Source organism: Strongylocentrotus purpuratus, unplaced genomic scaffold, assembly GCF_000002235.5.
Source record: "Strongylocentrotus purpuratus isolate Spur 01 unplaced genomic scaffold, Spur_5.0 spur5_scaffold_16, whole genome shotgun sequence".
Classification (NCBI taxonomy): Eukaryota; Metazoa; Echinodermata; class Echinoidea; order Camarodonta; family Strongylocentrotidae; genus Strongylocentrotus; species Strongylocentrotus purpuratus.
The window spans coordinates 25,714,427-25,741,644 of NW_022145601.1; the positions used below are offsets into that span (position 1 = coordinate 25,714,427).

Here is a 27,218-nt window from a genome sequence, read left to right on the forward strand (position 1 = left end):
CAAGATGCACTTGATTAATTTCTTTACCTTTCTCTCATGAAAGTAAAAGTATGCTTCTACCATAACTGCATGACAATTTATTTGTATTCTTGAAAAATTCAGTGCAACTTTCCTCTGATTCTGTAAGAAATTAATTTCCCTCAATAACAGAACTCAAGTACCATACACTAGCTATGATGGATGGATGGTTAAAATGGAGGAGAAACAAAATCAGTCGATTTGGACTACAAAAGTGATACCAGCGTTGCTATTTTATTTCAACATACAAATGTTGTTATGTTTTAAATTGAAAAACCCATATCTTAACAAAGTGGCATATAGAACATCAATTAAAAACCTTGAAAATATCTACTAATCCTCTATAAATATATTGATTAAAATGATATAGAATAGAAATATGAAATACGTTATACCTTTACCAGTGTACAAGTATTATACAAGTATCATATGAATCATGCAAGATATACAAATAATCATCTAATCAAAATACATTCTATTAGAAAATGTATTAAGATACAGGATTGACTTGCATAGTTCATATCACATCACCCATTAATGTGCAGGAAATTTAGGAGAAAACTATTACTATTGAACTAGATACAAGCAAAATTGCAAATTCTTCTTGACATTTTATGAATAAAACTTTCCTTTATGACTTTACTCCATAACTTCTGAAGGCACATAACATGTTAATGACAGTTACACATTTGAATCGCTAACACACAATCCAATAACATGAACTTTGGCAAGACATTAATCTATATTTGCTGTACAGCTTTTTCATTTACTTATATAGGTGAATGATTTTCCAATAGTAATTTCAATAGACAGAATGCAAATTAGTTATATTAATTGTTGCTAGATAGGACAAAAATTATGGCTCGTCCTACCTTACCACACGGATTGTAAGCAATTCACATTCTGACTATTGAAATGCAATTATTTATTTTAAACAGGTGAATGAATTAATTTGTAACGAGTCGATTAAAAAAGACTTGTGCATTTAATTTGATTACATTACGAAATTGTTCAATTGGACAAGATACAAGCAAAATTGCAAATTCATCTAATAGAATTTTATGAAGAAAACTTTTCTATGAGTTGACTCCCTAATTTTTCGAAGGCACATGACATTCAACATTTTTGAAGACTCCTCCTCTTAAGGGTTTTTTAATGTTACTAACAGTCACACACTTGGATCTCTATCACAGATTCAAAGTACATATACTTTGGCAAGACATTAATCTACATTTTCCTTACAACTATTACATTTACAAGTAGATGTAGGTGAGGTGAATGATTGCCTAATTGGGGGAAGTTCCTCAACAGCTTGAATGCCTCTGGTACTGGTGTGACATGGGTGTGGTTTCACTAAATCGTCATAAGTACAAGTTCATCCTATGATAAACACACGATCAGTGAGATATCTGCGACCTTGTACTTTTTACAGTTTCATGAAACCCTGCCCAGTTGACAAAAATTACATAAATCTGTTGGTACCTGAAGTGGATATCGTTCGCAATTGCACAAAATATAAATGTACAGGAAAAGTAATATTACTTTGATTGATGCCTTCTTGCGGGCAACAAAACAACATTTCTTCTCCAAAATAAAATAAACTTTACAGCTGAAACTTAATAAAAATAAAAATAATACTTTAAACAAAATTATGGTGGATGTTTACATATAGCTCAACAAATGGATACAAGAGTAACTGTAAAAAGGATAAAAATATGAAATATAACGGTCAATAATTCTTGATTGTATTATACAGAAGTGAGTGATCCTCAGCCGTGTACTTATTGTATTTAATGCCCATTAATATGTTAGCTTCTGTGTAATATTCAACTCCTTGAACTGTAAGCTCCATAAAAATGATGATATAAATTCTTTTACATATGCTTCCAATTTCTGCTCCAATGCCTCATTTGCTAATAAATAGAATTTTCGAAAAAAATAAAATCTGTATTCTTTTCTCTGCCATATATTCTAAATTTATATGATTTTAATCGACATGTATCTTTACTTGTCCTATTAAAATATCATATTATAGCATATTATAGCATATTTTCGACGAGGTAGAAATGCTTTTGAGATGTCACCCGTGAGATGTATTATTGTTTTTTTGAAAAGTTTGAGTATATATATTTCACTTCACTAGTTCATAATAGTTTTTCTTTTATAAAGGAATGTTAATAAGACATTGAATACTCTTATTTTATAAAATACATATATATAACAACTAATTCTTCATTAAAAAAAAGTATAATTTTTTAAAAAGATAAACCCATTGCTAATTTGAAATGAGTGAATCCTACATTTATACTATGGAAAATACAGCATTGAGTTCAGTTATTAACAGGAAAACATGGATAAATCATTAAAGGAGATTTAAGTACTATTGGGAATCTGGTTCACATGTATGATGCATTAACCTATTACCAGACACTTAACACTGTTTCTTTGTACTACAGAAAAGCTTTTCAATGGAATGTCTTGAAAAGTTGGTGACATACATTTACAATACCGAATGAACTGAATGAAGTCCACTACCTTTGAGAGGAACTTCAAAACAATGGAACAATTCAAATTTTGTATAAGCAATTTGTCAACATTTCATGCAATGTTTGAGCTCTAGCTGGCATTTCAGACTAGCTCTCGTCACTCACAGAAACATTCCACACAAAAAAAATGCATTAAAAATAACTGCCCCCATGTCCTTTTCCAAAATTGCCAATAGTCACAGCAGCACACCCCAAACACACAAAAATAAAGTTTTTAACTCTGGATTAGAAGATAGATCACATATTTAAAAAGATGGCCCAAAAGAAACATTTAACTTTTCTCAATAAAATAAAATCATCAATAAAAAAGAACTTTAATATGATAGAGTTGTATATCAAGTTGTACAAGGAATGAAAATATAACAAAAATTATAAAAGAGATATAGCACGATTTCAAAAGCAATACAAACCATTAACCTGCCTACAGTATAGGAATAATTATTACACACCAAAGGAAGGAAGGAAGGAAGGAAGGAGCAAACAATTATGAAAGAATGCTTCGAAACAAGGCTTTGTTGTTGCTTCGTTTGAAAAATGCTGTGAAAGGTTTACTGGATCCATTCAAAGAACCCCTCTGCTTGGAGATCCTTGCGTATCAGTTCACGCTCCTCTGGGGAGGGGTTGTGAAGAGGGGAACGGGCGGGGCCCATCTCTGGTCCGACCAGTGACATGATGGCCTTGTTCGTGCCTGTGTGACCGCCTGCATACAAAATACAAAAATGATGATAATAATATACCGTTCTTGTATAGCCCATATCTCTTTGCGTTTCTGAAGCAGTTTAGACCTCACCACCCCAGCTTTAGTTGTATAGAAAGTGTCCTATATGTTGTTACAGTAATGGTGATTTTTTTTGTTTATTTTTTACAAGGATTCAACTCATGTTTTATGTTCCCAGAGCAGAAAAGTGAGGGGATGACATCACCAACTCACTCCTTTGAGCACAGCCTACATAATGCATATCACTGTTCCATTTTTTACAAGGATTCAACTCATGTTTTACGTTCCCAGAGCAGAAAAGTGAGGGGATGACATCACCAACTCACTCCTTTGAGCACAGCCTACATAATGCATATCACTGTTCCATGAATTTGAGTAAAACTTTAACATTCCATAACATTCTTATTTTTCATCCAATTTCAATGAAAATTTCACTGTTTTGTTGGTTTTGTTTAAATTTTGTCTCTATTTATCAAATCAACTTGCAAATGGGCCGGACTAGCTCATTAAGCAGCTTATTGAGAAAGTTGAGGTAAGGACCAACAAACAAAACCAAATCTTTAAAGTATTTTCACATCTACTCCGGATAGTTTGTGTTCATAAATAATTCTTATCTTTAATTTTTTAATTTTGTTACAATACATCTACCGGTAGATCTAAGATCGTAAGTTATCAAGCACGATTTATATCTATCATAGTATCTTTGATACTCCAAAGGTTAAATTTCTACACACCTCTTCGTTCTCCTAATTTCTCGTTAACTACAATTCTGATTTGTTATTTCAGTTTTAATGTTTTGGCTTCTTTGGCACTATCCTTTGGCAAGATATGAACCTGCACTTGCTACTCTCCACCCAGGTTTTAAATGGGTTTCCTGGTAGGATGCGACCGTCATTGTTGACCAAACAGATTTTGAGCGTCAAGTAACGCCTGGCTGGAATGCTCCTCAGGGAGTGGAGATTGTGCACACAGTGTGTGCAAGCAAGCATTGAATCCCATGTCCGGGGTAATAGTTTATCTGTAAAGCGCTTAGAAACATTGTATTAAGCGCTATGTAAGCGGAATAAGCGGAATATTCTTCTTTTATATGAAAAGTGTGTTTGCTTCCAACACATCATCACATTCATATTCAAACTGTCCTTGAAGGACTACTGCAAAATCCTCTCTAGCGCCATCTCAGGTCAGCTGTAGCAGTATGGTCCCCTAACCCCCTGCCTCCCTAGCTGCACTGATGGTTCTCGCATTGGGTAATGGGTTACGCACTGTTGGCAAGTTGACCATGGGATGGCGCTGTGCAATAAACAGTATCAGAGCCATCTATACACAGAGTTTGGCCAACTTGGTTTCATTGGGTCACAACATGGCGTATATTCTTTTGTTTCCTGCTTGCCTAACAAAGCATTAGTCGCCATATTGTGTCCAACTCGAACCGACTTGGCCAAACTCTGTGTATAGATGGCTCTGAACAGTATGCTAGAGCAGAAAGTTCATCAGTTTAGAATCGCTTTAACACTTACCATATTTTATAAGTACAGACACAAGTGCTTGGATTCGGAACTGGAATTATAAAAGAAAGATAAAGCATATGAGAAACACTGTCTGTGCAGAAAAGTCAATTACCGGTACAAATTTCATAGATAACTGTTTATCATAAAATTATGCTAAGGACTTCTGACATGCTATGTTTATGATGTGATAACGGTGCAATTGTTGGTGCCGTAATGATAGATTTACGGAAAGCATTTGATACCATCCACCATAAAACACTTATTGATAAGCTGAGTGCCCATGGTCTTGATGAACAGACAGTCTGTTGGTTTGAAAGTTATTTGAGTGAAAGGAAACAGTCTACGAATATAAATGGTGCTCACTCCAATTACAAATATATTACTACTGGAGTTCCACAAGGCTTGTTATTGGGGCCGGTACTTTTCTCCTTATATATTAATGACCTTTCACTTGTAATAAATAAATGTAAAATTTCATTGTATGCAGATGATACATGCATCTATTATTCCTCAAAAAAACCTGGTGAAATTCAACAAAGTCTTAATGAAGATTTAGGGCAATTATATAGATGGTTACAATCCAATAAACTGATATTGAATCTTGAAAAATGTGAACTTTTATTAATGGGCACTAGTAGAAAACTGAAAGTATTGAATGATAATATACCTTTTAGAGTTATGATTGGTGGTAGCCAAATAAAAAGGGTTCAAACTTGTAAATACTTAGGTGTTATACTTGATGAACATCTTAACTGGAATGCACACATCAGATACGTTAAAAAGAAAACACTGAATAACCATTATCTGTTGAAACGGATAAGGCCATTTATTTCAAAGGATGTGGCTTTATTATTTTATAGAAGTAACATACAAAGCTATTTTGACTATTGTTCTCTTGTATGGTGTAACACTGGCAAGACTAACATGCAGACATTACAGTTATTACAAAATAGGTCACTCCGTGTTGTACTACGTGTTGGTTATATGTATTCTAGCCAATTGATCTATGATTCACTTAAATTCGATAAATTAGATGTTCGATTTTGTAAACACCTTGCTCATCTAATGTTTAAAGTTGTCAAAAAAGAGTTGCCTAGTTACATTTATATGCAATTTATAACTCAGACATTTAATTACAGTCTCAGGGTTGGTGATGTGCATTTTTCCATACCTCGCATAAAAACAAATTATGGAAAAAGATGTCTTAGATATAGGGGATCCAAATTATGGAATGTAATCGGGAAATCTTCATCTGTATACACACTCACAGCTCAACAATTTAAGAAGTACATTATCTCCCTTGACTGGAAACATATTCTTACCCAAATGTACCCATACTGAATTTTCTTGTATATCTCATGTATTTAATTAATGTAATTGTTTATTTCTTTGCTTGTTTGTTGATATGATTTGTAACTGTTTTTAAATGTGTGTGGACCCCTTTGAAAATCAACTTAAGTTGAAAGGGCAATCCACCCCACATGTGGAAATAAATAAATTTTAAAAAAAATTAAAAAAATTCAAGAACTCAAGAAACAGAACAATTCTATTTTCTGTTGTCTTCATGATACATGTAGCATCATCTGTCTTAAAGGAAAACATAAATGCCCAACACGAAGACTAATAATTAAGATTTTGTCAAGGTAAAGATCAGTACTCCTGTCTGATATAATGTTTTTTTGTTTTTTTAAATAATTTTTATGAAGCTGATTTTATTTTCAGGGCTAAAAGGATGACAAATAATTAATGCTCTTGAAAATGAGCTAATATTACAAATAGAGCTGCCTAGAAACCCATGCAGTACTAACTGTCAGTATTTCACACACAAATTTTAGGGAAAATGTTTCGAGTTTCATACAAAATATTGATTATGGTAATAATGTTTCTACTGTTTTATCACTGCTCAGTGAATCACAAAATCGTCATAAGCACAAGTTTGCCAATAACCCATCGAAACGTGTGTATTCAAATGGGGTGTAGGTGAACTTGCATTTATGACGGTTTTGTGAAACGATGCCCAGGTGTAAATCCTTTAAAAAATACTGATTACTTCAACAAAATACTAAATTTCAGCCTGTTAATACACTTATTAATTTTCTGATGAAAATTTGTCACCTCAGCAAAAAGGATGCTGTGATTGAATTCAAGTATTAAAAAAACAGAACTATGAAAAAAAGAAAACTTAATTTAATAAAATTCACCATCATTAAGATTATTACAGGGATCCGTTTTCATGGAAATGAAATATTATAGATTCATAAAAACAAGCTTATTAGGATGCAAACTTACTTGTTCTTTTCTGGCACTAGGCATATCACCGGCCTCAAATGCTGTCATTATTCTATTGGCCACTCTGCCTAGATAGTTGTAAGTACTAAACAAACAAAAAATACCAAGATAAACATGTATGAAAGATTATGAACTGTTAAAGGGAGTTGGGAGTCAGTTTCCACGTGCAGTAGGTCATAATTTGCTGACACCAGACTTGGTGGAATTATCATTAATGGGTGTACAAGTATTACACACAGCAAAACTGTCAAGAAATATAGCCCCTAGTCTCTCTGTGAGTCTTCAACTCTTTGGGGGCGGGAAATGTAAGACAACTACTTTTCCATATGGGATGATTGGTGGTCTGTTGGTCATAAACATGAAAGCTAATCCCGGTGACTGACATCACTTGTTATTGGGTGAATTAACACCCATATGGTGTCAAATTCCCCATGAGAGCCCACTACCATGTGCCTTTAATACAGGTTTACTACCTTCTGTGCAAAAGTGTGTATAGTTTTTTTTAAATACATGCATAATAAGGAAATTGAACTCCAGACACTTTGAGATCATCTGACGACAGCTCCAAGGGTGTCAACTCATACCATTTGGCAGAGTTGATATATTCTTCTGGCTCACAATAGATGGTATAGTGTGTATGCTACTTATGCAGAAGTCAAGTGTTGAGTGTGGCAAATGTAGATTAACGTCTTGCCAATTCAAAGGACATTTGTGCTGCAGCTGGATTCAAAACCTGCATCTTTGTGGCTCACTGTCCACTAAACCACAGCACCTCTTTAATTAAGTAGCAAATAATAAAATAATGAAAGGTCAGAGACAGAAATGGAAGATAGAGAGAGAGAGAGAGAGAGAGAGATGTACATTGAACATAAAGAGTGAGTGATGTGTGTGTGTACATTATGTGTGCCCAAGAGCAAGATATCAAGAGTAATAGAGGGATTGAGGTACTGTGGTCCAATGGATAAGTCTCCGGACTGTGAACCACAAGGTAAGGGGTTCCAATCTCTATCGCAGCATTCATAACCTTTGGCAAAACATTAATCTACATCTTCCACACTCCACCCAGGTGAGGTAAATGGGTATCAGGCAGGAATTAATTCCTTAAAATGCTTGAGCATTGTAATGGCAGCTGTGCTAAAGCCAGGGTAATAATAATGGAGTACCAGAAGTAGCAATGTGCCAGACACGAATGCTATACAAAACTCCTCTATTATTATTTTCAATATAGAATACAGGAGGGAGAGATAGAGGAACAGAGAGCAGGAAAAAGAAAGATAGAGAGGAGTATAAGGAGAGAGAGGGAGAGGAAGGAGATGGTGGGAGGAGAAAGGGGTAAGGAGAGAGAGGGGGAGGAGAGAGAAAGAGAGAGAGAGAGAAGGGTGGGGGGGAGGTGACATAGATAATAAGGTATAGAATTTTAAATACCTGCCAATAAATGCCTCACAACCCATTGACAATCCTGGTAAAAGTTGCTGTTACAAGAAAAGAAAAAAAAAAACACGTAAATTACAAGATATAATTTTTCATTATTAACATCTTTCTACTAAAATAATAGAAGTTGACATCAAATCAGTACCTTTTTTTCATGTAAAAATCAAAACACTTTGGGGGAAATCAACATCAATTTCACAACATTAAAAAAAAGAGTCCAATTCCTGAGCGTGTCATATATTGTACTCAGTACAATTTAAGAAACAAACAAACAGATTATAAATACAAAAGAATGTGCATAAGACTTAACCCTGGACATCAACTGTACACAAACATTTTGACTTTTCTATGCTTAATGTATATTCTATGTCAATCAAACATTGATTATCTAATAGAAATTGTGCAGGTGGAGTAAAAAGGCTGGGGGTTGTTCTAAACTTGAAATGTCTAAAAGCATTTTCTACTTTTATTGTATTGTATTGTATTGGTTTGGTTTATTGGGATAAAATAATCATCGAACATGCTGCTAAGAGCTGAAGTTGTTCAATTTAAGAGTAAAAAGTAAACGGCATAAAATTCCCTCAGATAGGATGTTAATTGGAGGCCCTGTGAAGAGGAGAGTCACCACCTTTGCACGTTAAGAACCCACGGCACTATTTGTATAAAAGTAGTGGAAACCCTGGTGTAGTGATCCACCTGCACACCCCCAATCAGTTATACCGGGAAGAAAGACATGAGGGTTATTGTAATTCAGATCGCTTCTTGCCTCCCAGGCACAGGTGACGCCAAATACTTAATGATAATAATAAAGTACATTGAAAGATATTGAAAACTGAACAAGTATTGGGTATATTTAATTTTCATTTACCTCGTCGCAGCCATACATGAATTGGCAAGAGCTGGCGTGCTTTGCGTAACATCGTCCGTATTCGTACAGGTCCTTGGATGTATACTTGACGCCACAGAGTGTCGGAATGCGCTTTGAAGAGAATATTTCTTTCACTAGAGTTTCCATAGAAACTGTCAATACAGATAGAATTAAAAGATGAAGACTACAGACTAATGGAAAATTTGGTTTCAACTCCAATATAGGATTCCAGTGAGATTGCTAAAATACATGTACATCTGCGTCTGTTTCATAAAACTTGTTATCATTAACAATTTCTATGTATGTCATGATCTTGACAAATTTGCTCATAGACAATCAAATACATTGGGTGGTATTCTGGTAGCGCGTACTAAGTTAGAGCGCACTAAGTTAGTCCACACTTTTATGGAGTGCCTGTTGTCAACTCATTTATCCTGTACAGATTATTTTAATCCTTCAATGAAAAGTCTCCAAAAAATTAATTTTGCAATGAAATGGGAAAAAAAAGATAATATGAGTATGAACTGAATTTCCAAAAAGTCTTTGGTAGATTATCTTTGTCATGAATATTGAAGGAGGAAGATGAAACCTAGCATTCCATAGAAGTGTGAACTAAAATTCTTGTTTAGTCTGGACTTAGTCTCGGCTTAACTTATGAGAATACCACCCAAAGAGTCTTGAAGTTCACACGTACATCAACCTTTTCATCATGAACAAGTTTTTTAGGAAATGAGGTTCTAATACTACATGGGTGGAAAGAGATGGTGAATTGCCATTTGGTCTACAACCAGTTCGTCTACTATCCACATGGTCTAATAAACATTTTGTCTATTTCTCATTTGGTCTAATGACTATTAAGGCTAATAAAATGTTGGTCTAATGTCCGTTTGGTCTAATTTCGAATTAATGTTTAATAATAATAATAATAATAATAGTGTAAACTTATAGACCGCACACACCGTCCAGGGAGGCTCATGGCACTAGCTCAGCAACAGTTCTCATTAATACAAGTAAAGTAAATGTTTATTTGATATTGAAGTTTACTAACCACTTGGTCTATTCCTCATTTAGTCTGATTTCCATTTGGTCTAATTCCCAGTTTGTCTACTATCCATATGGTCCAATAACCATTTGATTATTAGTATTCATGATTTGAATAAACAGGGTCAAGGTGATAAGCTTTGGGTGCCCCAGAAAACAAGATAACACAGATATTGATCTGACAGGATAACTGGATAAATGGATAACTTCTTATTGGCACTATCCAAAAAATATGGGACAATTCAACAATCTAAAACTTACATGCATTACTACCAACCATTGATGGATTGTGGTAGTAGAAGAAAGGAGTTTTGGGAGCAGCCGCTGCTACCTGCTCCAAGAAATGCACCATACCCTCTGAAAAAAAGATGAAAAACGATAAAAACATAATCAGAATTATACATTTTCATTACAAAGATGTGCTCTTACATCACAGACTGAATTCCTAATCTTTTTCAAATAGTGTAACAAGCAAAATATTATGCTCGCTTTTTAAGGGGCAACTTCAGGTCATCAATAACAGTACTGTGATGCAAATAATTAGTCTGCTAAAACGGTCTGCTACAGAAGAATATACAGTAGCCACGTACAAGAGAAAATAGTACACATGTACTGTGTACGTGTATATTTACAATGGTCTCATGTTTTTGTACTGGTATTAAGTAGATTACAAGGGGGTATTATAAAGTAGATTACCGGTACAAGGGGGGAAAAATGATAGCAACTATTTGAATGATAGCTTAAATTGTTCTTCCTCCTTTTCCCCCTCTCTCACACCCTCCTCAGGTTTTCACTGATACCGGTAATTTTAAATTGAAAATAGAAAGCCCCCGAAAACAGCGTTTCAGAGAATGATATTATTTAAAAGGATTATATTTGATGTCATAATTGTCTGTTCAGAGCCAGAAGGGTGTTAACTCTGTGTTTAAATAAGCATAGGAGTTGATGCCCTTCTGGCTCCAAAAAGACATGTATATTGAACTCCAAATCCATAAGTACTGCATCACCTACCAACATTTGAAGGCTTGTAGAAGAGGGGAGGTAGGGTTGATATGGCAGTGGCTCCATGCTGCTCTGCATGCTTGCCCTACAAAAACATCAAATTTCAAAATCCAAAGTTCAAACTTCTAAAATTCAAAATTCAAAAATTAAATTTCAAAATTCAACCAGAACGTCAATGGCGTAGCGCTCATCCGCATCTTGCAACAACAAATATCCTAAATTTTATGTGGTACACTTTTGAACTGGTCAAAAAATAAAAATTTGATGCCCTGGAAGGGACATAATTTCATTTCATTTGCATAAAGTACCATAAATAATCAATGGAGCAAAATCTCAAAATTCTGTGTAGAAGTTTAGTGTTCCAAATTTAGCTCTACCAGATAAGGCAAACCAAATCAAAATCGGTCAAGAAATGAGGGAGAAGAAGCAATTTTTGTTATTTTTGGAATAAATTTGCATAACTTACCATAATTAAGTAATGGAGAACAATTTCAAAATTCTGTGTAGGAGTTTAGTGTACCAAAGTTAGCTCTACCAGATAAAGAAAACCAAATCAAAATCGGTCGAGAAATGAAGGAGTAGAAGCATTTTTTGTGATTTCGAATAAATTTGCATAAATTAGCATAGATAATGAATTTCACGATTCTGTGTAGGAGTTTAGTGTACCAAAGTTAGCTCTACCAGATAAAGAAAACCAAATCAAAATCGGTTGAGAAATGAAGGAGTAGAAGCATTTTTTGTGATTTCGAATAAATTTGCATAAATTAGCATAGATAATGAATTTCACGATTCTGTGTAGAAGTTTTAAATCCCCCTCCTAGCCCTATCATATGAAACAATCAGAATCAAAATCGGTTGAAAAATAACGAAGAAGAAGCATTTTGAAAACTGTGGACGGACGGAAGGACGGATAGAAGGACGACTACGGCCATGGCATAAGCTCTTTGGGCCCTTCGGTCCGGATGAACTAAAAATTAAATTTCAAAATTCAAAAATTAAATTTCAAAAATCAAAAAAGCAAAATATAAATTTCATACATGTATGCAAAATTTCAAATGTGGCCTACAGATTGAAACCCAAACATAATAAACATCCTCAATTTTCAATTGAGTTAACAAACATTTTGATATTATCACTCACTAGAAACACTAAATGAGGTGTTGTACAGGTGATAATATTAATTTTTGTTATAACATTAAAAAAAAAACATTACACATGTATCACAATACCAAAGGCAGATCACATTTCCAAAAGTGAAGGGGGTGGGGAACTTTCCCTGGAAAAATAATTATGGGAATCCTTGTATGCCCCAAGGCCTAAAATGGGCAGGGAGAACAGGATTTTTTTCCCTTGGAATATATACACTTTTTTATGCCCTAAACCTCTTTTTGTTTATCTCATACATTTTCCTTTCAAATTATAATCAATGGGAAATGTAGCTACTTTGCCCCCCCCCCCCCCCTCCTCCCAATTCACTTGCATGTACCGGTAGATACAATACTACCGTGTTTACACAGTGATCTGCCTCAAGGGTTAATTGAAGCCGGGGTTGAAGCCGCGAGGCGTGTTGAACCCGGCAATTTTATGTCATGTAAAGGGGATCCTCGCGGCTTCAACCCTCGAGGCAGATCACTGTGTAAACACGGTATACATTTACATTACAATACTACATGTAGTTAACTAGAATATAAGCAACTACGATCGCTGCATGGCCTTGGAGGGACATTGATTAGTTTTTATTGCCCTAGCATGAATGATATTGCATTCATGTATTCATTTATTAAAATTTACAGCTGCACGGTTCAACAAGAAAATGTCATGACAACTGGTGCAGAGCATAATAGGGGTATTATACTAATGTTGGCTAGGATTAAATGGAGCGCTGTAATGGCAGCTAGGCTAAAGCAGAAGTAATAATAAGTGCTTCTGGGAATAGAATTTCTAGATAGACGGCGCTATAGAAATGCCCATTATTATAATTTCTTTTAATCATTTGAGTTTACTGCTCAAAGATTTAGAATCGTATCGTGCTTGCTATAGATAAGTGCGGCATGGGTTTGTCACAGGCAATGAGTACGTTGCATAGCACATATAATATCCCAACCAATATAGGTAAGGCCAGCACTGCTAGTAGCTGTCATGGTAACATTGCGATAAACAGTCAGTGTGTCATATGACCTATGGATATCTGCATATATAATCAATATCAAATGGTATGGTCTTAAATATAAACATCAAACTAGGAAAAAAGGGCGTCATTCATTTCTTTAAAACATTGTTTGACATACAGGCCTCTTATGATAATCAACATAATGTACAGGAACATATAGGCCTACATGGATGCACATGTACATGAAAGCCTTTACCCATGTAAATGCCCATGTACATGTATGCATTCATTGTGAGGGAAACTGATGTGTACATGAATAACAAACAAGGAACCACATGAATGTGTTCATGGATTAAGAGATAAAATCATCATAATATCATGCATGTTATTGCAGAATTAAGGCTATGTGAAAACAAACAAATTCATCTTAAAAAAGTATAATCCATAATCTCCCATATCCCCTTCTGCACACCTACATTTTAAAAACAATTGTTGCAAATAAACCTTCAAATGTAGAATTTTGGTGAGGTACATGTAATGTTTCTTCAATGGAATTTTTTTTTTTGTAAAGGGAGAGGTCAACCTGTTTCTGTTTAAGGAAGAAGTATGCAGCCATTTTTAATAGCCCCCAACATATTGTTCAAGTCTCCAATTCAATCTTGAGCGAGATTTGCCACCCATGGTATGGATAAGGGCTAATGCAGAACTTTTACATTTAATGTAAATTTGTACTTGATTGTAGGTCATGTTTGGATTTGCTGTTGACATACAGAATATAGCCTTGACCATCAATCTATTGTACATGCGATGTTTTTTAATTAGTACTTACTAATTCTTGTATGTCCTTCAAGTTGGCAGCTCCGACATGGACAATAACTGACTGAAATCTGCATAAATCAATACACATACACAAACATAAGAAAAGAAATATGGTCAAAGACCTGCACAAATTGTGTACATCATTACAAAATCCTAATCAGTTGTTGCATTGCATATAATTATATGAATACCTGATGATTTCCCTGCAAGATACACCAATGAAATATACGTGAAAAAAGTATATGTAATGTGTTCCCTTATATTTTGAAGCGCCTTGAGCATTTAATCAAAATGGATAATGGCGCTATATAAATCTCATGTATTATTATTATTATTATTATTATTATATATATAGATATACATATGATCATATATGTAACATTAAACTGGAATTTTCAATGTACTGTACAACCGATGCATGTTTATGCCTGGACGTACATGTACAATGGCAATGACTTTGATTAAAGACCCTAAAGTGAAAACTGAAATAGATGAATTATATATCAACGTAATGCTTAAAAGCCATAGTCAGCCGTAACCAAAAGTTTACCCATGACTTCAAGTTTAAGCATATATCAAATATTATTCAGAAATGACAATGTATTACTTAACTATATGGCCAATATTGGAAATTAACCAAATGGCGCCTAGATGACGTCACGCATCAGTAATAAAAAAAAATGTCTTCGTTAGGATCAATAATCATGCGTATGCCACATGCCATGATATTCATGGTCATGCACCATGCCATTAATGAGATATCCACCAGATCGGACAAGATTCATACAGAAAGAATAGAAAAAGGGTAAAAAAAAGAATGAAACAAGATTCTGCCGAAATCAATAGATGCTCTGCCATGCTTCGCGGCAGAAAACCTAATGATAATGCTTTTCTAACGAACCTTGTTTTGCCTAGGGCTATCCATTTTACAGCCAGAGCCTTCCTCTCCTCAACAGTCATGGACATACCTTCTCCTGTTGTTCCATTCACTGTAGGCAAATTAAAAAATATATCAAAGAATTTTTCAATGACTTTATACCAAGACCTGGTTTAAGGGCCCCTTAAAGGGAATGGGTATCTTTGCCTCAGATTCTATAAAAAAATCCTGGATGTAGATCATGCTGCAATCATAATTATAAACATTTAGGTCAGTCAGGAATCCCATGACTTTTACAAGCCGATCGCCTGTCGGATTATCAAGATATTTATGATTGGAATTAGAAATGTCAAAGACCGTTTTCCCAACGGTTTTTATGACACTACAGTCTCAACCGGCCTCCAGAAGTCAAATGGAACATTATCAAACTACATTGATGAGACTACATTATTATTCATTATTATTGTTATTAAGTATTTGGTGTCTGTGCCCAGGAGGTAAAGAGCAAACTTAAACTGTTACCCTAAAGCAGGGGTTCTCAAACTTTTTCTTTGACAAAAAAAAAATCCAGATGTAATCTCTATGAAAGCTGTAAGATCAAAAACATGGGATGCCAATCGCCTGAAAATTATTATGGTCGTATACTTCAACTTATAAAGTAGAACAATATGATTGCTGGAAAGCTGGGCACGACTCAGGCATTACTCAATTTTGTTTCAGACTAAGACAATCTACTCCTAAATGTTACAGTAATGACACATGTATACTAAAGATAATTAATGAGGCTTGTTTCAAGTCTATATCTGATCCAAGGTGAATTGTTAGTTTAAAAAAAACATGTAGCCATCAGTGCTTCACTCATCTAAATAGAGCTTCCAGAAAAAAAGAACACCCAATATCCAGGAATTTTATGGAATTTTCTTTACACTTTCAAAATGCCTCTTACGTGGATTTTTAATTTGGATGAAATTGCTATGGGGAGAACAAAATCATACGACTTCTCACATAGTACCAGATTGTGAACTTTAAACTTTAAATTTTCCAAGCGAGTCTGCCTTAGGGCCCCCTGGATAGCCGTTGTGAGAGATGAAAACTCTTTTCGCACTAGCTGCCCCCATTGTGTGCTCCTTTCAAAGAGCACAAAAAACTCTCAGATTGATACTGGACACAACATTCAATGGGATGAAAAAGGATTATAATCCTTCACCAACACTGAATAGGGACTCCTGCTATGATATTGTTACCTTTCTGCGCTCCAGTAATCTCAAGGTAGCAGACAGCAAGAAATTGTGTAAATAATAAAAAGTCCACAGGATCTTTTGTACGACAGGCAGACGCTTTCTAATGCAGACTGAGCAAACTCTCTTCTTCATACATACAGGATAGACTGAATTTGTGACTTACCAAACACATAGTGAACACCATCAGCAGCTAGCTTGTCTGCATACTCTTCTAAGACGTCAAAGTTAACGTCACTATCAAAAGAAGAGAATAAACAAAGCAATGGAAATTAAATAAAAAAAGTAATGGGAAAAATATGATGTACAATGTAAGCAGGGGCGGATCTAGCTGGCGACAAGGGGGGGGGGGGCCAAATCTTGAGAATTTGTTTAGCGCCGATTCATCAAGCCGGTGAATAAGCGGGGGAGGGGGGTGATGGAGAGGAGAACCGCTAATTTCTATAATTATCTTCTTTGGGGCAGGGGGGGGGGGGGGGGCAAGGGGGGCCGCTTTTGTTTTTTGTTTTTTGCTTTAAAAAAAGGTTAAATTTACATTATTATCCTATTTATTTTACCGTTTTGGGGGAGGGGGGGGCACGGGCCGGAGAAAGCGCTACGCGGATCCCAGCCTGAATGTAAGTATTGGGTTAAGAAATCATTCTCTTTTCACAAATTTTTTCTTCTATCTCTGAGCAATGACATACAATATGATGTGAAACTTTCAAACATACATGTGCTACAGGGTGGTCAAACAAAAAAATTCAAACTTGTAAAATTGAAACCCAGAAGGAGTATGAACTGGGCTTGTGTAGGGGCTCTGACACAATCTGAGCCATTGATTGGAGCATTTTCAAACAAATTTAATGACTAATATGTCATAAATGATATAAGTTGAGGAAGATTTTAAACCAGCGGTATCAAAATTCAAACCCTTTGCTGCTACATGTACATGTTAACAGCCCCCTTTTTGGGTCCCCCTGTACTGTGTATGTCAATAACAGTAAGATGAATATATTGACAATTAAAATTTGAATTCAATAACATGGATTTATCCTTTAATATCTTACCCATTCTGATGGAATGGTGTGAAAGGAGCCGCAATTGGTCCCTTCAGTCTCAGCGGAGTGATGGTGGCCTATCAAGATTAAAAATAAATATATAAAAAAAACGCAAACACAAAAATAACAATAACATTCATTTACTTCATGGGGGGGGGGGAAGAAGAGGACAAACGAGGTGCTTGAACAAATTACATAATAACAGGGTGAATTGAGAAGAACTGGATTAAAACATTATGATATATTTCCTCCAGGAAGGAGGATTGATACAGATCCTTTTCAGCAATCATTGAAGCCCCTATAAAGTGTTGGGAGCCCCACAAATTTGATGGCCAAATTTCACTTAAAAGAAATAATACAAAATTTAGGTTTTCTGCCTACAACAGAAAACCCAAATTATTTATTTATGTATTTATTGTGGTATAAAAAAAAAACATTGTACATGACAGCCTAGCAGCTGAATTGAGTACAATTTACATTACCGGTAATAATAAAAACAAGAATACGGCACAAAAGACATAAAGTCATTAAAAATAGTACATTCATTACAAAAACAATAGGTACACCTTATTCAAAGAATATTGATGGTGGGATAACGGAAATGGGTAATGGATGTCAGGAAAAATAAAGGTTTTAAGATATAACTTAAGCAAATTCATAGGAAGAATATATTGTTGAATAAATATGATCAGTGCTAAAAGAAATTATCTATTTTGCAATCTTCAAATTGGCCTATTGTTATACGAGAGCAAGGTACATGTATATGGAGAACAAAAGGGACATATAATTCACTTATTAAAGTTGAATGGAGAGTGAAATTATAGTTTCACTTTCCATTATTGGTATACTTTTATCAATATTTGTCTTCACACACATTTTTGTTGGGGGGGGGGATCCACAGAATTGTGTCTTAAATGACATCCTCTTTTACATTATGATACAATTTAAGTGAAATTATTCCATCATATAATGTACTTACCTTATCATTGGAGGCCATGTTCTTTTCTGCAGACTGTACTTGACGTTCGTAAATTGAAAACTGTAATCGGGCTCTTTTATCCTCTTCAGATTATGGCTTTCACTGCTACCTATGAGTAGGCATGCATGGAAGAAAAGAACACAAAAATGAAACTAATGAGAGCTCGATCTAGGAAAACTGTACACAATTTCCTGTTCGATGTGAATGAATTGAAATGACTCCTCCATATATTAAAACAAAAAATAACCAAGGATAGCAGTCAACAATAGATGCCCTTGAAAATTGGAAGAAAACAGGACCAGCTGTCTGCAATAAATCAATATTAATGAGTTTATGCAAACTCTGATTGTGTTTCAATATATTTTTGCTCTTGGCTTCATTTCATCTGCTTTCATTTTGAACAACTGGTCTCTTTGTTCAGTTTCATCATTCATTGATTACAAAGCGTGACAAACACGTACATCTGAGCGTACAAACTCTCTTCAGCTCTGTTAGCCGCATGTTTAATGTTATTTGCTTTGCTGGTTTATACACGTAGATCATCTATTGATATTTTCAAGCACACGAATGTGAATTTTAATTTTTTTTTTTTTTAATACAGAATATAAATAGAAATAACCACATTTTATAAAGGGTCTACAGTTGCAGTATAGAAAATGAAAGAAGTTCATACTGCAAAAATATCTTTTGCTTTAGAAACTTTACAAGCTTACAGTACATGTGCAGGTACATGTAGATGACAAACAACATATATTTCAGTTGCAAATAAAAGGGATAAATTATTGGCCTACAACTAGTGTTCCTTTAGAATCTACGTGTATACAAACTACTCAGTCATGCGCATGAAAGCAGAGGTACAGGTATTTGCTTAATAGACTCTAGAGCCGTCTTTGATACATTATTGTATTAGTAAATCATATAGCATCAGTTGAGGTACGTGACTGTATATAATATAGACCATCTGTTGTGTACGAGGAGAAAAATAAAGCATTAAAAGCTAGAGAAAGAGAGAGAGAGAGAGAGAGAGAGAGAGAGAGAGAGAGAGAGTGTGTGTGTTTGGGGTGGGGTTGAAGAGAGAGACAGAAAAAGAGAGAGACATATATATTAAAGAGAGAGAAAGAGAGGGAGGGAGGAAAGAGAGAATGAAAAATAGAGAGAGAGATCGAGAGTTGGGGGGGGGGGGGGGGGAAGAAACAGGAAAAGAAAATTAAAAGAGAGGGAGAGAAAGATGGTAAAGAGAGAATGTGAAATAGAGAGAGAGAGAGAGAGAGAGAGAGAGTTGGGGGAGGGGGAGAAACAGGAAAAGAGAAAGACTGTATAATAAAAGAGAGAGAGAGAGAGAGAGTTGGGGGGGGGGGGGGGGGAGAAACAGGAAAAGGAGAAAGACTGTATATTAAAAGAAAGAGAGAGAGAGAGAGAGAGAGAGAGAGGGGGGGCGGGATGGGGGGAGAGCAAGAAAAAATTACAGGGTGTCTCAGAATGTGACCAAATGTTTGATGATTTAGCATGGGTGCAGAGAGATATTTTTCAGAGCCATCTGAGAAACTATTCACAATATCTTTCAGTTGTTAATTTGTGCACAGGTCCAGGCGTTCGTATGTATGTAAAATGGAAATCATATCAATTTTGCTAGAGGGAGAGGGGGGGGGGGGATGGGGGTGCATAGTGATAAAATAGACTATTTTTAAAGGCACGGAAGAAAGAGAGAGAGAATACGGAAACAAAGGAGGAGAGGAAATTGACAATGAGAAAACATGTGACAATTAATACATTTAACATTCCATGAAAAAGCACCAACTGACAAACATAACCTAGGCATACAGTGTACAATGGACATGAACAATGGAAATGCAGAGTTAAAGGGGCAGTCCACCCTGAAATTAAGTTGGTTGCAAGTAATAAAAGTAAAATTAAGATGGTTCTCAAGTACTTCATATTCTACACAATCGCTTATGAACATTAAAACCATGAAGCAAACATAATGCTAGAAACTGGATTTAATAACAACTAATACCAGTCAGGACATGTTAGCTGTATTTAAACAAAAAAATGAAACCAATACAAAAATTAAAACCTATTAGACAAAATTAAAACCTATTAAAAAAGATTAAACCTATTAAAAGAGAGTAAAACCTATGAAAAAAATTATCCTTTACTAATTTCACAAGGCTGTAAAGTGCAAAGTGTACTTGACAGTTACCTGATAAACCAACAGACCATAAAAATGATTAAAAAACAAACAGAGTATGTACATAAATAAAAACTGTGCTGAACATCAACAATAGTGAATTGATGCATCCATCCAAGATCAATAAAAAAATGTAAACACCTTTGTGCTGACATCAAGAAAGTGCAAAGTACTAGTTAGAATGTGTATTATCAATATAAATGACCTTTTATTCTGTTTGTTATCTAAAAATAATAGACCTACATGTATGAAAGATGAGGCAGACTGTCAGATTAAGTTTCAAAATATCTTCCAACTCTACTAAAAAATAGATTAAATACTTCCAATATCTGTAAGCCAATATTGATGAAGTCTACAATGAACAATTGAGCCATTATCTGATGAAATGTCACAAGGCCCTCCAAGATTAACCACTTTGGTTATTATCTTACATGTAATGTAGATATACAAGTACAGTATGGTTCAACTACAAATTTTGCTTGTAAAACTTCAACTATCGACAAAAGTGTTGACATATTTATAATGCTTTCTTGTCCAAAGTTTGAATTACCAAGATTTTCAGACAATGTATGATATATCTATATGCTCAATTTATGCATTTCTTCCCTCCCCCTTGTATATGTGGCTAGGGATTATTTTCCTGCATGGTATGGCTGACACATTGTCATTGGCAGCTAGGAACTCAAGGCAAGTCACAAACACGGAGTTTACACCTTTCTGGGTACAAACAGATAATACATACTGACATATTTTTAATCTATAAAAGTGGCAAGTTTTTTACATGACTTATTGTACATTGGCATGGTTGTCCTTGACTTGACGTTATCTTCATTTTATCAATTTAAATTTCTGACCTAGATCCTATATTTTTTAAAACAGTGAGTGACTTGAGAAGAAGAAGTTTTAACACCAAACAAAACTGTATTTTGGCCCATATGTTTGTACTCAGTAAAAACATTATCTGATATATTGTATTTCAGTATTTCTGTACATATCTCTTTAATCTTTAAACTGTTTGCTCAGATCAGAGATCTCAAAAGCTATGTTCACATGGCACCATCACATTTTTAAACTTGAAGTTTGCATGGCACTCAAAGAACAGCTGCTCAAAGGTTTACACTACATGTACAAGTCATGCAGACAAGAAGTTAATTGTTGATTAAACTACAATTCACCTGGCAAAACCTCAAAGAGTAAAACAAGTTAGAGCAGTAACAAACCTACAGAATAAACTATTAGAATAAACTGAAATTCCAAGTGTTTCAGTACGTGCTATAGCTGACCTACATGTTATAATCAATAAGATATTAAAACCACAAGCTAAACAGAAAGTTTATAGATTCGTGTGAACTTAGCTAAGGTCAGATTACACCCCCAAAAAGACTAAAAGTACCAGTAAGAGCAGTAACAAACCTAAAGAAAAAAACTGAACTTCCAAGTGATTTAGTACTGTACATTGTTGTAGCTGACCTTCATGTTATAATCAATAAGATATTCTTAAAGATTAAAACCACAAGCTAAACACAAAGTTTTTGGATTCTAAGGTCAGATTATACACACAAAAAAAGAGTGAAACAAGTAGGAGCAGTACAAACCTACAGAAAAAATTAAACTTCCAAATGATTCAGTACCGTACTGTACATTCTTTCATATAGCTGACCAACGGAATAAACTGAATTTCAAAGTGATTCAGTATACTGCATGTGCATTATTATAGCTGACTATAACAAAGAGATACCAGCTACGTACATGTACATGTTATAATTAAACAATAACAAGTTCCCACAAAAGTACAGGTACTTCATCTTTATCCTTGAATACCAGTACCTTCTCTACAAACATCTCTTATCAGTGGTCATTGTTTCCAACTAAGTACAGGGGCGTGCATCCTGTCTTTCTTAACAATGGCTATATCAAAGTCAATTGCTTATTTCCTCTTCCTGGTCCTCATCGGTTCTTGTTAGAGCAGGGATTATAGCTAGACTAATGATTGAAACTTTGACATTGTGCCAAGTCCTCTCTCAAATTCACAGCTGTTGATACATAAGGTGAAAATCACTAACCCTAACCCTTTTAAAGGTACTACATGTATGTCCCATTTGCAGCCAACATCAAATTCAGTAGAACTTTACAGGAATTATGAACATGTCACGTTGTGTCCTATCTGTGAAATTTAAATGTTAGCAGTGTCCTAATAATAAAACTTATGGAAGGAAACCTGTTTAATTTCTAGACTTCAATGTCAGATACTATAAAGTGACTGACTGATTTCTTTTTTTGGGTGGTAATAACAACTAACATACCGGTATACATAAAATGAGCTGTAAAGGGAACATGAGCATATTTTGTCTACATCAATAACCAAATTCTTGTAATGGCCCAAAATAAATCACAGTCTGCAAGCTGATATAAATAGAAGTTAGAACTAAACTTCTTTGTGCACCATGGGACATCCCAGCAACAAGCAGACAGCCCACAACGTCATTAGACCGACAGCCCAGAGGTCCATCATTTTTAATTTAATTTACTCAACTTCAAAATATGTCGAGACACCAAACATAAAATAATTGTCTTTTGCCTTCGGATTTAATGGAAAATATGCATCTAATAGCAGTAACCATTAACCCATACATGCCAACATTTGAAAATCAGAAATCTGTACAAATTATGCTATTTAAAAAAAAAAGAGGAACAATCCTAACTCTCCTATTCAATACTACAGACAAATTTGTACAGGAAGAGGAACACCTGCATTAAAATGATAATTATCTTCTCCCAAAAAGAGGAATGTTCCTCTTTAATCTGAACAGTTGGCATGTATGTTAACCATTATAAATATGTGTCCTTCATAAATATGTCCAAAACAAACCTTTATTAAACTGTCCGGATAAACAACCTTTTTCGGACACACATACATGTACACAACGTCTGGGTATATTTTAAAATCTGATGGGCAAACAGAATGAACGAGTTTGATAGCATAACATTTATTGGGGCACATTTTGTCAATGCCAAAGTGATGTGGAACTGCCCTCATCCCACGGCCCACTGGCATCTCTTTTTCTTGTTAAAATTAATTAAATCACAATGAATGACAAAATATAGGGGTCTAGACTCTATAGACCTAGGTCTACTACAATATTAGGGACTTTTCGATTTGCATGTTCACTAGTGGACTGCGACGTATGCGGTCACTTTTGAACCAGTGCGCATGCGCATCGACGAGCTCATCGTTCGTAGCAGAATTCTCGAACGCGTTTGCCCTTGTTTTGCCGTCGTTCGCAAACTGTGACGGTACGTGTTCGTAAGCAATCTTTTGTAGGCACGAAACATCACATTGAAGTCACAAAATGGACCCAATTGACCTTATTCTGGAACCAGAGAGTGGTGGAAGCGTGAATTCTCTTAACTTAACACATTTTCGTGTCTGTAATTTCCCTTAAATCAAAATTTTTGCAGAATAATTCATAAAATGAACACATTTTATTTATGCATCGCCAATTTGTTGCAGCATAATTTTCGAGATCAGTCCCATGCACCGAATTCGGTGTGTTGAATCTTTAGCTTTTCGATCGAATTTCGCGCTTACTGAGCAGAATAATTCATAAAATGATCACATTTTATTTATGCATCGTTAATCTGTTGCAGCATAATTGTTTAGAACAGTCCCATGTACCGAATTTTGCGCTCACTAAGCGAGCGTCGTAGTTGTGTAAAATCGAAAAGGTAACGAACAGCAGTCAGTGTGCCTCGTCAACCCTGCTTAAAAATGACCGCATATAGAGTCTATGTCGCAGTCCACTTATAAACGTGCAAATCGAAAAGTCCCTTTTGGCACTGAATGTGTTACTCTGTAGTAGATTATAAGTAACAAGATGATCATGACTTATCACTGCAGGAGAAAAAAAAATTGTTTCTCGATCATTTTTTCTTCTTCAAGTAAAAGTGGTCAAGCTAACCTGGCTACATGTAATAGTACGCGTTGTCACCGGTTCCAGAGATGAAACCTCGCCTGAGCTCCGGGTAGGCAAACTGTTGGAGCCTCCTTGATCTCGCTAGGATCCTAATCAACGTTAATTCGTTAAACTTGCTGGTGCGCGTGCCGTAGTCTCTTTGGCGATGGTCATAAAATTCATTCAGCATGCAGCAGTTAGCATTGACAATAACAAAAGGTCTAGATCTAGATATAGGTCTATATATAAACAAAAACTACTTACGAATCGCACCTCGAGCTCTGAATCTTGTGACTCGTAACGCCGGGTATAATTTGTTTCCGCTGTGCTGCACTGCACTGCGTACATGGATCACTCGACCTCGACGGGCCATTCGTCAATGTTTTCGTTTTGTTTACAAATTGTACTAGTAGTCTTCGCACCGTACCGTTCCGCATTGAGTGCTAGGCTACATACATTGTACGTACATTGCACGTAACTTCACTTTCAACCAATCAGAATCACACATGAGTTGGACCAATACAAGGCCAATGGTCTGGGTCAGATGCTGTCAGCAATCTGCAAATTGCCGTTTTGTTTTCTAATTAGATGGTCGGGAATTTTTAGGGGGCTATTAAACTTATCTGACTTCTCAAGGGTGCTAAACAGTTTCTCAAAAGCCCTAAAAATGTATATGTGTGTGTGTGTGGCGTGGAGGGGTGGGGGGGGGGGGGGGGGGGGTTACTAGTGAGGGAGCTGAGCACCGACAAAGGGGGGGGGCACAGCTTGGTGGGGTGCCACCCCACTCTTTAAGGGCCCTAATTAGTGTTAAAATAGTAATTCCAATGCATGGCAGGGTAAAAATCAAGCCAGGTTTATGATGTTGCATATAAACAGTTTATGATCATTTTTTGTTGTAGTAGATAATATAGATATTTACTTAATTTCTTTCTTTTTCTTCTTTTTTATTTTGGAAATTATGTCAATTTTTGTAGGATTTCCCATTTAAAATAGTCTGCCGATGACCCTAATAGTGCTGCATGGCTCGATTTGTCTTACAATATAGATATGTAGAAATGAAGAATTGAGGTCTGAGCTTATAGACTATGATTGGGGGCGTGACTGCAATGGAGGCGTGACTTTTACAAAGTGTATTCACCTCAAAGGGTACAAACTTTACTCTACACATGTGCAGCTGTCGGTATTTTTTAAAAAATTTTAAATTTTTTTATTTAAAAAAAAAAATATTTAGTACTTCAATATATTATTACTTTTGTAATCTACTTCATTCTCTGACAAGTTATTGCAGAGTGCATTAGTACAAGATGCTTTAGTCTATAACAAATTATCTGATAGGAAAGCAAAGAACAAAACTTGAAGAAAAAAAGTTATCTCGGTAACAAGGCGTCTATAATTGCTGGAAGTGCATTTTTTTATAGGCCTACAGGTTGTAAAGATCTAGGCCCCAGTGCACAAAACTTACCATTGATGGTAAATTTGCCATCGATGGTAACTACCATGGAAAACTTGATGTTGATTGGCTGTGATGGAGCCCTGAAATGCTACCATGGTAGTTAGTTATATGCAACGGACCCTGACCTAGCCCTCACATTTCATTTTTAGAAATAACCTCTTTTTTCTCTTAAAGACAATTTTATAGAACTTTTTTTTGTATTGTTGTAATCTGTAAGGATAAATTTTAGTTTCAAGTAATTCTTTTTTTAATCCCCCCCCCCCCCCGGGGCCATCTATTCTCTCTATCTCTCTCCACCTTTCTCCCCCACTCTCTCTCTCTCCACCTTTCTCCTCACCAGCTCTCTCTCTCTCTCTAAAAGTTCATATTCTTTCCAAGTATATTATACTTTTGCAATAATTCTATCTCGTTGGGAGTAAAAAATAAAATATAACCATGTTAAAAGCTAGAAATGTGTATGTACTGCTATTGATGATTCATTGTTGCACCGCCATCCTCCCCCCCCCCAAAAAAAAAAAAAAAAAACATTCAAGAAACCCTATACCAGAAGTTTACCAACTAGATACCAAGATATATGTACCTTCAAAGACATTACCATAGCTTAAATGAAGACAAAAATAAATTTAAATGATTAAGGTTAGTTTTATGCATGTACTTATAAAACTAGATAATCACACAAATTTTATTACTGAATTCACTGCTCATGATCAATATATTATACAATACTACAAATATCTTTATCTGATAAACTACAATTGGACGGAGAGCGCTAGTGCATGTTTATTCATTCATTCAATGCCCGAGTAGTTTGTTGACTGCAAACACTTAATAAACAGTTTTATCTATGAAGTTGCGCAGGAAGCAATCAAAACCCACACTAGTAGAAAGAGAGAGTTGTGACATTTGCAAGAGCTCTCAAACACGGGTCAAAGTTCATGGAGCTCCCAGTAGTTTCCTCCAATATAAAAGGCAGTAAGGAGAACTGTTGGCACATGGCCGGCCAGATATGAAAGTTATGTAATCATTATTTATTTATGAAACAATGGTATATTCTATGAAAATAAGTTTTTTATTCAAAAAGGCAAATTAAAAGATATTCACGAAGCAAACTCCTTCACTAGCAGTGTTTATTGTAAAGTG

General features: G+C 35.3%; 1 protein-coding gene across 3 annotated transcripts; it reads right to left on the reverse strand.

Moving 5' to 3' along the window:
- Positions 1–640: 640 nt before the first annotated feature.
- On the reverse strand, positions 641–24,968 carry LOC586574 (N-acetylneuraminate lyase). Of its 3 annotated transcripts, none has more exons than XM_786351.5 (13): positions 24,890–24,968; positions 18,485–18,593; positions 17,515–17,582; positions 16,632–16,702; positions 15,252–15,339; positions 14,361–14,418; positions 11,431–11,506; positions 10,681–10,776; positions 9,379–9,530; positions 8,505–8,551; positions 7,080–7,164; positions 4,800–4,839; positions 641–3,264 (listed from the first exon to the last, which is right to left on the reverse strand). In XM_786351.5, the coding sequence occupies exons 2-13, from the start codon at positions 18,500–18,502 to the stop codon at positions 3,113–3,115; spliced, it is 951 nt and encodes a 316-aa protein (XP_791444.2). In that variant the 5' UTR covers positions 18,503–18,593; positions 24,890–24,968; the 3' UTR covers positions 641–3,112. The 3 variants fall into 3 exon arrangements, with proteins under 3 accessions (XP_791444.2, XP_011673323.1, XP_030842999.1); XM_011675021.2 differs by lacking the exon at positions 24,890–24,968 and adding an exon at positions 24,632–24,770; XM_030987139.1 differs by lacking the exon at positions 24,890–24,968 and adding an exon at positions 22,268–22,286.
- Positions 24,969–27,218: the final 2,250 nt, after the last annotated feature.

Excerpts from the sequence above, each read along its gene's own strand:
- LOC586574 (XM_786351.5), bottom strand. Across the intron at positions 16,703-17,514 it reads ACACCATTCCATCAGAATGG|TGACGTTAACTTTGACGTCT; the intron begins GTAAGATATTAA and ends TTCTTTTGATAG. Across the intron at positions 3,265-4,799 it reads GTCTGTACTTATAAAATATG|GCGGTCACACAGGCACGAAC; the intron begins GTAAGTGTTAAA and ends TTTTGTATGCAG.